Genomic DNA, 12,439 nt, shown 5'->3' with positions numbered 1-12,439 from the left:
TTTCTTTAGCTTCCTAACCATAATGGTGCATGCTTGTCTATCTCTTTCAGTGCCTTTTGTTTACTATAATACACATAAGATTTCTCTTATTTGCTCTTTTAGATTTTCACACAAAACTATATATATATATATACACATACACATACATATAGAATTTATATATATAGAACTAATGGCTTCATTTTGCATCCATCATATGCACATAAAGACTTGCCACATAAAGTAATAATACAACATTATGAGGTATATTCATAGCATATGCATAGTTCTTATTATATTTTGGATTTATAAGATGAATCTATGAGTAAGCATCAGCTTGCACCTGCTAGATAAATACCAAAAATAAAGATTTTAAGCCAACACAAGAGAACTCTGCCATTCATAAAAAAGTAATGGATATAAGTAAAGTTTATCCTCTGACCTGAAGGGCAGCATACCAAGGCCTTAAAAGATCATGAAAAAATAAATTTTTAAATGCCATGTATGTCCAAATCTAAGAAACAGAATATTTCCTTTGTGTCTATGTTATGGTGTAAATTCCATGGTTAATTACCAGTTAGCATGTTTATTTCTAATCAGTATTTGTGAGCATTTAAAAAATTTTATTCTCAAGTGGTTTTAGTACATAGTTCACAGCAAGTTTGAAATATAGTTTAATCCATGTTACAATAAGATCTAGGAGTGGATAAGCAGATAGCTTCTTTGCAAATTACATTTTATCCGTCGAGGAACTTTACCTAAGGAGAAGCAGCTAAAGAGACATGACTATATCTGACACAATTAATGTATATATCTTGTTTTGTTTTGTCTTGTTTTTAGGAAACCTATAAAATGTGTAAAGAATTTTCGCACAAAAACTGGCTAGTATTCTACAAAGAAAAAGGGTGAGTTCATCATTGTAGCAGATTTAAACTGGGATCCTTATTTTGTCCATTTTGTTTCCTGTTTTAACTATACTTGTTTGTTATAAAACTAAAATAACCAGATTATTAATATTTTATTATAAAGGAATACATCCTACATTATAGAACATTTAAAACATATAAAAAAAAGAAAGTGCTTATGATTCCATAACAAAGCCAATACTAGCACAGCAGCATTTCACTTTCTAGTATTTCTTTTCATGCATTCCTTTATGTAGTTTAGAATTTTGCTTATCTGTTTTCTCATTAACTTTTTTCCATGTTATTGCTTAGTTTTAGAATGTTCTTTTGAGGGGTTGCAGAATATGTCATGAAATGATTGTGCCAGGGTTTACTGAACCGTTGTCCTCACATTTTCTTTTCCTTTGTTGTTGTTGTTGTCCCAGGAACAACCTGACTGTGCTGGATGTTCTAGAAGGACGAACTCACACCATCTCACTTCCCATCAATCTCAGCACAGTTTTCCTTGTCGCAGAGGACAAATGGCTTCTGGTGGAGAGCAAAACACACCAGTGGGTGATCCACAGAGGGTCTCAGGGAGCCTGCTGTCGCTCAGACTCATTTTTCACTCAAACGTCCTTACCGTTCTGTCTTCCTTGTACCTGTTATTCACGGTTTATGTGTTTGGCCTCATCTCTAGAAGGGAGAGGTAGAAGGAGAGAGGGAAGAAAACTAAAATAAAGTATCACTTCTCATAGTAATTATTTTAAGGGTTTCAGAGGAAGAGGTTGAAATTTGCATTAAAGAAAAATAATTATTTGTGCTTTTTCCTATGAGCACATTAAGAATTCTTGCCAAGCTGGAAAAGCTTCAAAATAGATTTTCAGTTTATTCTCTCCTCAGAGGGCCACAGTCTCCCTTCTAGAATTTTGCTTTTTTATAACATCACAGAATCCACTGCCCAGAAGTTTCTTCTTCCTTTCATCTGTTCTTCGTATGCGTGTATGTTTGTGTTGCCTCCCCCCACTGACTGTAACATCTGATGATAGGGATGTTATGTGGCACTTGGCATTTATCAGGTGCACAGTACATTTTGAGGCCCCAGCCGACCCTCGCCATGCACTACAGCCCACTAGCTAAGTGAAGACGCCTTCTGCTGCCTCTACTGAGAAGCAGAGATAAGTCCATCAGAGGGACTCCACCAGGAAGGGCTTCTGTCCTTCAGCTGGTCCCAAATCAGAGGCCAGGTTCCCATTTACCCACTGATCAGTCATGTGTAGAAAGAATTCCATAACGCTATTAGAGTTGCCTTTCCCACAGCCCTTCCTCTTTCAGGAAGCTTTGGATTATTAGGTCACATGTATTAGTACACATTGTTACTGTGTGCCCTTTTTATTCAGTGTCGAAAACTTATTTGCTAATTCATGATGAAAGTCTCAAAGTACAAATTATATTCAGAATATTAAAATGAGACTGTGGGAAGAAAACTATGGTTTTTTTCTTAGCCTGGCTTCACAATTAGAAAAAGAAAAGCAATTTATTTAATGTAGGTGTTTTGTTTGTTTACAGGAAATATCTTTTAACTAAGCCTGCACACTTTGAATCTGAGGATAGTGGGGTTTGCCAGTTGCATGTGTTGAAAGAGGAGCCAGCCAGCACTGGGTTTGGAGTTACACAAGGTAAATACTGTGTTCTTCGGTGGCATGGGTGCCTGCTTGTACACATTGTCCTCTAGAATCATTGAATAGTCATAACATCAGCCTTAGTTATTTATACGAAAAGAGAAAATGTAGTCACTACCCTGGAAATAATAAATAAGAATCTACCATCTTTCATATCATCATAATGAAGTTCACTCTTTTGAACTGTTTTTTTTTACTTTTTCAAATGGTAAGTAAGAATTTTTATATATTTAGATTCCAAGTCTGTTTTAAGATAGTATCTTCTCTTTTTCACGCAAGGCTATCAGAATTTCTACTATAATTCATCACAGTTTAGCAGGTAAATGGTAGTTACAAAAAGAATCTAAAATATACCATTGCCAATGTTGGGTGGGGTCAGCTTCACGTATTTTCTATAGGGTGCTATCAATGATAAAGTTTGTTGCTACTCAAATTTTAAATTCCATAAATACTGGGAGTCACTTTGATAGGATGCCTTTGTTAATAAAATATGATTATTCTCAGATAAAAGCCTGTGAATCTAATTTAAAGGATTTTCTCTTTTTACTTTGGGCTTTTCTGTTTGTGCTGGTGAGAATGAAATCTTGCAAAAAAATAATTCCTGGAGTTTTTTATGAGCTTGTGGTGTCTAATGTTTATCTGATATTTTTCAGAAACAGAGTTCAGCATACCTCATAAAATTTCAACTGATCAACTATCAACAGAAAATCTAAGTTCAGCTGTGGGACAAAAGATTGCCTCTCCCAACCGAATTCTCTCAGATGACAACAATTATGCTACAGTAGTTGTTGGCTTCCCAGATCTCTTGGTAAGCATCAAGTTTTTAAGTTATCAAGTAAATATTACTTCCATTCAATTTGACCTATAATCTATAAACCTATTTGAAGGGTAATTTAAAAATGTAATAATTTTCTGGTAAATATTTTAGATCAAGTCTGTATGCCAAATTATTCATAAGTATTTCTACCTGTATTGTTTCATTACTTCTTAAAAATTAACATTTAAAGTATAATGCAATTATATCATTTAGTAAGGGAAAGAGTACTCTGCATATGTAACAGTTCATGTGATATAGTTAAATGCTTAAACTAGTGGTGATTATTTTATATCATTTTGCTTTAATGTGTGCTCATGTAATCTGTCAAGGAGAACAGTTTGACAACCAAAAAATAGTATGTCTTCAAGAATTTATTGGCATGTCATTAATTAGATTAAATATGTCAGCAGTCATAAATATCAAATCATTTTCCACTTGAGTTTGCTCTGACTTATCATACCTTTATAACATCCAGATTATGCTATTAATGGTGATTCTCTCAACTTATTTTTCACTTAAATGGGTCATTCTGCTGTTATCTGTAAAGGAAAAGCTATTTCTAATTTATCTTCCACTGATAGAAAATGTGAGAGTATGAAATTTAAAGGTTATTTCAGTCCACATTGCCATCTAGTAACCCTAGATGTAGCGCCATGTGTTTTGAGTGAACACTTAATTCTCTTAATTTCCTTTATAGCTTTTAGATGGGATAATAGAATCATATAAAGATAAAAATAAAGTCTCTGGTACTACACCAATCTCACATGCCTCCAAATTTTAATGTAATTAATGAGTGGTGAGTACTTCAGGGTATAAGACATTAGAAATGTTAACCCAGTGGGTAATATATGGTTTAGGGCTTTGCCATCTGCCTTCTTAATTATCAAGTAAAAGCACAATTGCTGTAATATTATATAACTGAAATGAAACATGTTGTTATGTAGTTCTATAGCAGCCTTGACGGAATGAAAGAGAGAGACTTGTTTTCTATAATACTTGCTGCTATTAATAGAGAAAATACTGGGGCCACTAAAAAAATTTGATCTTTGATCCCTTTCTTTTCATTGAAGAAATTAGTATATAAATATTATGTTAACCTAAAAAGAAAGTAAAGCCTAAGTATAAGATACTGATTTGTATTACCTTATAGAAATCCTCTACAGCCTGTAAGAATAGTGACCGTGCCTGGTGAATGAAAAGCTCTATCCCTGGTATCTACCATATAGGAGGTGTTCAATGAATATTTGTTAAATTGGGATTAGAGTCAGCCAGGCAGCCTTTCAGCGTGTTAAGATAGCAATCCTATTTTTTAGGCCACATTTTGCAACAATTCTACAAGTTTTTATAGTTGGAAAAATAGAAACTTTGAGTGGTTATATCCCTAAGGCTACAAAGATTATATGTAAAAGAGCTGGAATTTGAGGTTACCCTCAAATCTGTATCCTTTCTACTATACCACACTGTCTTTCTGCTTTTATGTAGATTTCTTTTGGTTCTTCAAATTACTATCACCAAAGCGGTATGTCACCTCTTATTAACTTTTTTTTTCTCTCCCCATCCGCCCCACCCCCATTGTCTGCTCTCTGTGTCCATTCACTGTGTGTTCTTCTGTGTTCACTTGCATTCTTGTCAGCAGCACCGGGAATCTGTGTCTCTTTTTAGTTGTTGTTGTGTCATCTTGCTGTGTCAGCTCTCCGTGTGTGTGGCACCACTTCTGGGTAGGCTGCACTTTTTTTGTGCTGGGTGACTCTCCTTACGGGGCACATTCCTTGCGTGTGGGGCTCCCCTACATGGGGACAGCCCTGTGTGGCAGGGCACTCCTTGTGCACATCAGCACTGAGCGTGGGCCAGCTCATCACACAGGTCAGGAGGCCCTGGGTTTGAACCCTGGACCTCCCATATGGTAGGCGGATGCACTATCCATTGAGCCAAATCCACTTCCCTTTTATTAACTTATTGAGAGTTACCAGAGGCACCTAAATTATTATAATTTTAATATAACTTTCTTAAGCTAATACCCAATAGTTTCAAAAATCTATAGCAAATATCATCTTCAATAGTGAAATTTTAAAAGCATCCTTTTTAATATCAGAAATAAGATACAGATACCCACTGTCATCATTACTATCACTTTAAAAAGGTCAGTAAAATTGATAAAACTCTAGAAAGACTGACAAAGACTGATAAAAGAAGAAACAAGTATCAGGAATGAAAGAGGAGATATCAGATATTAAAAGAAAATAAGGAAATACCAAGAACTACTACACACACATAAATACGACAGCCTAAATGAAATGCACAAATTCTCAAAAGCCACAAACTACTAAAACTCAGCCCAGATGAAACAGATAACCTGAATGATGCTATAGCTATTAAAGATTTGAATTTATAGTTTAAAAAAAAAGACCTCCAAAAAAGAGAAATCTCTGAACCCAGGTAATATCACTGGCAAATTCTACAAAGTATTTAAAGAAACAATAAAATCCAATCTACACCAATCTCTTCTAGAAAAGAAAAGGTAAAAACACTTCCCAACCAATTTTTTAAGGCTACCAAAACTGGACAAAGACATCACAAGAAAAGAAAACTACAGATCCATATCCTTCATGAACATAGTTGTAAAAATTCTCAAAAAAATATTACCAGGTCAAATCCAACAATATGTCACAAGAAGAATACATCAAGTGAAGTGGGATTTAGCTCAGAAATGCAAGGCTGGTTGCTTTTGAAAATCAGTGTAATATACCATGTTAGCCTAAAGAAGAAAAACTACATTGTCATATCTTTTGAGGAAAAACATGATATGACAAAACCAAGCTGCATTGATGATAACAAAAAAACCCAGCCATCTAGGAATTGTTAAAAGACATCTATCAAAAGTCTCCAGCTAACATTATACTTAATGGTGAAAGACTGAGTATTTTCTCCCTAAGATTGGGAACAAGGCAAGAGTGACTACTCACACCACTCCTATTTAACATTAAATTGGACAACCAGCTTATATGCAGTAAGGATAAAAAACAAAGCAATAAGAAAAAAAAAAAGGCATACATATTGGAAATGAAAAAAATAAAACTGTCCCTATCACAGCATGATTGTATAGAAAATCTCAAGGAATATATTTTTTTTAAATCCTAATCACTCAAACAAAATCATGGAATCCCAGGGTAGAAAACTAAAACACAAACTCCATACATATTTCTATTTGGCAACAGTAAACAAGTAGAAACAGAATTTTTTAAAAAATACCAATTACAATAGTGCTAAAAAATAAAAACTTAGGTATAAGTCTAGCACAAAATATATAAGATTTGCATACTGAAAACTTTCAAATGTTGATACAAGTAATCAAAGAAGACCTAAATAAATGAAGAAACGTATTTTGTTCATTGATTGGAAGACTCAACATACTAAGGATGTCAATTTTCCCCAAATTGATCTATGGATTTAATGCAAATCCAATAAAAATCCCATGATTTTTTGTAATTATAGACAAACTGATTCTAGAATTTATATGAAAAGATAATGGAAAAAGAATAGCTAAAACAGTTTTGAAGAAGATAAATTTAAAGAGATCATAATTCCCAGTCAAGACAGTATGATACTGATGAAGTGAAAGACACATAGACCAATGGAACAGAATACAGAGTCCAGAAAAGGAGGCACATAAATATGGCTAATTGACTTTTGACAAAGAAACTAAAGCATTGCAATGGAAAAAGTATAGTCGTTTTAAAAAATTATGTTGGAACAATTGGAAACTCATGAAAAAAATCTGAACTTTAACCTCACACTTTACACATAAACTAACTCAAAGTGGACTATAATATAAAATTCTTCTAAGAAAACATTGCAGAACACCTTTATGATCTGGGATTAGGCAAAGAGTTTTTAAACCTAACACCAGATACAAAATCCATAAAAGAAAATATCAACATATTACAGTTTATTAAAAGTTTAAACTTCATCTCTATAAAACATACTTTTAAGAAAATGAAAAGACAGTACAGTCTGAGGAAAATATTTGCAAATCCCACATCTGACAGAGGACTTGTTTCCAGAATATATAAAGAATTCTCAAAATTCAACAGTAAGAAAACAAACAATCCAATTTTTAAAAATGGGCAAAGAATTGAACAGACACTTTACCAAAGAGAATATAGGGATGGAAAATAAGCCCAAAGAAAGATGGTAACATCATTAGCCATTAGGAAAATGCAAATTAAAACCATGATGGCAAAAATTTAAAATATTGATAATACCAAGTACTGGCAAGGATGCAGAGCTAAGGAAATTTCCATACATTTTTGTTGGGAATGGAAAATGGTACAGCCACTCTGGAAAACTGGTAGTTTCTTATAATGTTAAACATATGCTTGCCATGTGTCCCAGCAGTCCCACTCTTAGGTATTTTCCCTACAAACCTGAAAACTTATGTCCACCTGAAAATCTGTACATGGAGAATATTTCTAGCAGCTCTATTTATACTAGCCCAAATCTAGAAACAGCCCAAATGTCCTTCAACTGATAAATGGATAAACAAATGGTGGTACATCCATACAGTGGAATACAACTCAGTAGTAATAAGGAACAAACTGTTGAGATACTTAAAACTATTTGGATTAATCTCAAAGGTGTTGGGCTGAAAGAAAAGAGACAATCTCAAAAGGTTACATACTATCTGGCTCCATTTATAAGACACTCTCAAAAAGATAACGCTTTAGTGACAGAACAGATCAGTGGCTGCCAGGAGTTCGAGGTTGGGGAGTGACTATAAATGGATAGCAAGAGGGAATTTTGGGGAGTTGATGGAACTATTCTATATCCTAATTGTGTTGATGGTTACACGGGCCTATATATGTGTTAGAACTCACAGAACTTTACATCCAAAAAAGTAAATTTTAAAAAAAATTATCATTTATATTTCTAAATACCAGCTTCAAACTGTTAGAAATTCAATTTTTTAAAATATACTATTTATAATAACAAAAAGATAATTTAAGAATAAATCTAACAAAATATGTATAGGATCTTTTCAGAGAAAATGGTAAACCTTAATTGATAGACATGAAGGAAGTCTTAAATAAGTGGAAAGACAGACCATGTTAGTAAAGAGAGAGATGTCCCTTCTCTCCAAATAGACCTATATATTTAATGTAATGTCAATAAATACCCCAAAAGTTTTTTTTTTATTTTATAAGCTATTCTAAAATTTTTATGGAAGAGCAAAGAATAACCAAGATATTCTGATGAAGAACCAGGAAGAGCCACTTGACCACTGAATGTAAGGCTGCAGGAAATAAGACTGTGGTATTGGCCTAAGAGTACAAAAATATACAGTGGAACAGAATGAAGTACCCAGAAGCAGATGAATGCATATTGGAAACAACATGTTTTATGATAGCGTTTAATATCAGCGAGTCAAGGTAAATGGTATTTGGACAATGAGCTATCTTTGTGAGAAAAGATGGACATGGATTCTTCCCTCATACCATTCACAAAAATAAATTCCTAATGGATTAAGGACTTAATCCTCAAGGACACCAGAGTAAAAAGACAAGTCATAAACAGGAGTAGATATTTGTAACCCATAAAGGATAATTACCCAGCATATTTAAACAAGTCCTATAAATCAGTAAGAAAAACAATCTAATTGTATAAAATGAGCCAAAATATAAACATATATCACACACAAGATAAAACATGAATGGCAATAAACTTAAGAAAACATGTTCAACCTCATAAGCATTAAGTTGAGACACAGAAGAAGAATCAAGTCCTAGAAAAAGCATAGAATGTGATTCCAGTTGAAATCTGGCAAACTAAATAATATATTGCCTAGTGATTATGTGGTAAAATGTTAAAGTAAAGCAAGGGAATAAGTAATACAAAATTCAAGAAGAGTTCAATGTATGGAAAACAGAATTGTGATTGGAAAGGGGTCCTCCAGGGGCTTCAAAAGTATGGTATCGGGAAACAGATTTGGCTCAACTGTTAGAGCATCTGCCTACCACATGGGAGGTCCAGGGTTCAAACCCAGGGCCTCCCGACACATGTGGTGAGCTGGCCCACATGCAGTGCTGATGCACACAAGGAGTGCCTTGCCATACAGGCGTGATGCCTGCATAGGGGAGCCCATCTACAAGGAGTGCACCCCTTAAGGAGAGCTGCCCCACATAAAAGAAGTGCAGCCTGCCCAGAAGTGGTGCCACACACATGAAGAACTAACACAGCAAGATCACACAACAAAAAGAGACACAGATTCCCGGTGCGACTGACAAGAATACAAGCAGACACAGAAGAACACACAGCAAATGGGGGGCGGGGGGTGAGAGAAATTTTTTTTAAATCTTAAAAAAAAAAGTTCAGGTATTGTTTTATCCCTTACGCCAGGTAGTGAATGCATAGGTGTTCATTTTATTTTTAAACAAGATTTATTGTTATATTCCCTCTTAGTTATGATTTATTTAAACAGTTAAAAGTTTAAGTTGTATGTTTCACAGTTGTCTGAAAATTATGACTTTTGGTTAGGCAGCTATCTACCAAATTCAAAAATGTTAAGGAAGAATTTGATTTTCTTAAACCTGCGAAATACAAATTTACCATTGATACCTGATCAAAGAGCTGCCTTGTAAATGTTGTGATATATGTAGTATACAGAACTTCAGTAATTTAATCTCTTTGTTTTCCCACAGTCACCCAGTGAAGTTTATTCTTGGAAAAGGCAGTCATCTTTGAATAAACCAAGTGGCACTGATTTGGCATTCTATGGAAGAAAGAAGAAAAGTGGAGCTCCAAAACAGAGGAATTGTGTGACTCTTTTAGACACTACTCAAATAGTCAGGGTTTTGCCCCCAGGAGAAGTCCCTCTAAAAGATATCTATCCAAGAGGTAAGAAGCTAAGCAATTCATAATATACCATGGTGGGCAAAGGTAGTTTGCTTTTTGTAGGAGATATTTATCATTATCCTTCCATATTTTTAATATGGATAATGCTATATAGGTTCTGAAAGTAGCTAAAAAGACCTCTGTGTGCTCAGAAAGTTCTCCCTCATCTTCACACAGTGGGTGATTGTAGCCATTGCTGTTGAAACTCATCTTCACTTGCATTACAAGCTATGCAATAACATTACTTCGAGCTTGTTTTCAAAGAAATTTTTTAAACGAGTAGACTAGTAGGCATAGAAACTGCAGCCTGATTTTTGTCTAAACTCCCCATGACTGAAGGCCACCCCTTCTGCAGACTGATTCACTCATCAGTGCTCTTAAAATCAACCTATATTTATATGTCTGCATCATATGCCAAGTCCTTGTATTGATCATTTTTCCTTATATAAATTCATTTAAACTTCAAAACCTGATGGGATCATTAGTAGGCTCGCAGATTCATGTGTTAGGACACTTAGACAGAGAAAGGTAAATAACTTGCCCATGCTCACCCAGCCAGTGACCAGCAGAGCCCAGGTTTGCACAGAGGTCTTCTAATCCCAAGTCTGGAGCTATTCTTACTGAACCACATTGACTTTCAACATAATGGATAATTAGGAAAATGGTGATAGTAATATATTATCCTACGTGTACATTGATGCTAGTGTGGCCTTCATGAATATAATGCTAAATATAATAATCTGTTACTAGATTTGAGAAATCCTAGTTATAGGATAACATTTAGAATTAGTTCCTTCTAAACAAAAACCCTACAAAATAAATCTCCATATCCTTAAAAATATTTTTTATTCATTCATTAAACAAACATTTGTTGGGCTTCCACTGTGTTCCAGACACTGTGTGAAACACTGAGGACAGAGTAAAAGAAAACAGTCTTTTCTTGATGGAGCACTCAGCCTGGTAGAGGAGGCAGATGAATAGAGTGACAATTGTAGTACAGTGTAATAGTTGCTATGATAGAAATATTCACAAGGTGGCATAAAAACATGGAAGAAAGGCTTACAACTCAGACCGGTGATTATGTGCTGACTCTTGAAAGATGAGTAGGAGGTAATCAAATGAAGGATTGTTCTAGACAGAAGGAGCTACATGTGAAAGGTACAGGGGCCTTACAGAACATAGGAAATACAAGAAGTTCTGCACCAGGGCTTAGTGTGCCGTCATCTCCTCAGAGACCTGGGTCAGTCCTGCTGCTTTCTTTGCCCTTGTGCTCCACATCTAATCCTTCATCAGTCATCATGTTCTTCTGATACTATCTCACTAGTACATCTTGCATACACTCACTTGTCTCCATCCTGTTGCCAACATCCTATCCACGTCACCACCACATCAAACTGAAATTCTGAAGGAGCCTCCTAATAGTTTTCTCTCTTCCTCTTTTGCCCCCTCCTGCTCATTCAATACATATTGGACACAGAGATATTTTTAAGTATACATTTGTTCTTATTAAGTCCAATTTATACATAGTAAAATTGACAATAAAATTTACCCTTTTAGTGTTTACTTCTGTAAGTTTTGACAAATGCATGCTGTTATGTAATTACCACCATAATCAAGATAAAGAACAGTTCTCTCACTCCAAAAACTACCCCCATACCTTTGTGGTAATCCCTCTGCCCACCCCCAAAACACCACTGATCAGATTTCTGACTTTATAGATTTACTTATTCCAGAATATCAGATAAATGGAATCATGCAGTATGTGGTCTCTTGAGTCTGGCTTTTTTCACTTAAGATAATGGTGTATTTGAGATTCATTTTTGTTGTTGTGTATACCAGTAGTTTGTCCCTGAGCTGTCTGTTCCTTAAGTTTGCATCTAGCTAGAGATATGACAGAGATTTTCCTGAATACCAGGAACTAATCAAAACAGACAAACGGTAGCAAAAAGCATCTTTTTGCAAATTGGCTTTGCTTTGACTGGTGGTTTCCTTCAAAGCTTAGCCCTCCTATCAAGGTCAGTTGGGGCAAATGCAAAGTGCAGAGTACTCTCTGTCTTAGCTGAGCCTGTGTGGAGCCAAAGAGCCTGCTGCTTTTTCTGGGCTTGGCTTGCTGGTGGCCTTAGGAAATTCCCCTGTTCATAACTTAACAGAACCTCCAGTGAAAGCCTCCGCCCCACTCCCTTTGAAAA

The 12,439-nt window shown here is 35.1% G+C and overlaps 1 protein-coding gene across 1 annotated transcript in view; it reads left to right on the top strand.

The window, feature by feature from the left end:
• VWA8 (von Willebrand factor A domain containing 8) overlaps window positions 1-12,439 on the top strand; it is a 429,880-nt gene that overhangs the window by 291,635 nt on the left and 125,806 nt on the right. The window contains exons 31-35 of the mRNA XM_058276628.2: window positions 820-884; window positions 1,310-1,435; window positions 2,433-2,542; window positions 3,199-3,353; window positions 10,058-10,253. Of these exons, the coding sequence (XP_058132611.1) occupies window positions 820-884; window positions 1,310-1,435; window positions 2,433-2,542; window positions 3,199-3,353; window positions 10,058-10,253 (652 nt within the window). The remainder of the gene's footprint in view (window positions 1-819; window positions 885-1,309; window positions 1,436-2,432; window positions 2,543-3,198; window positions 3,354-10,057; window positions 10,254-12,439) is intronic.

This window comes from Dasypus novemcinctus, chromosome 15, assembly GCF_030445035.2.
Source record: "Dasypus novemcinctus isolate mDasNov1 chromosome 15, mDasNov1.1.hap2, whole genome shotgun sequence".
NCBI lineage: Eukaryota > Metazoa > Chordata > Mammalia > Cingulata > Dasypodidae > Dasypus > Dasypus novemcinctus.
This window is presented reverse-complemented; position numbering and strand designations above follow the sequence as displayed.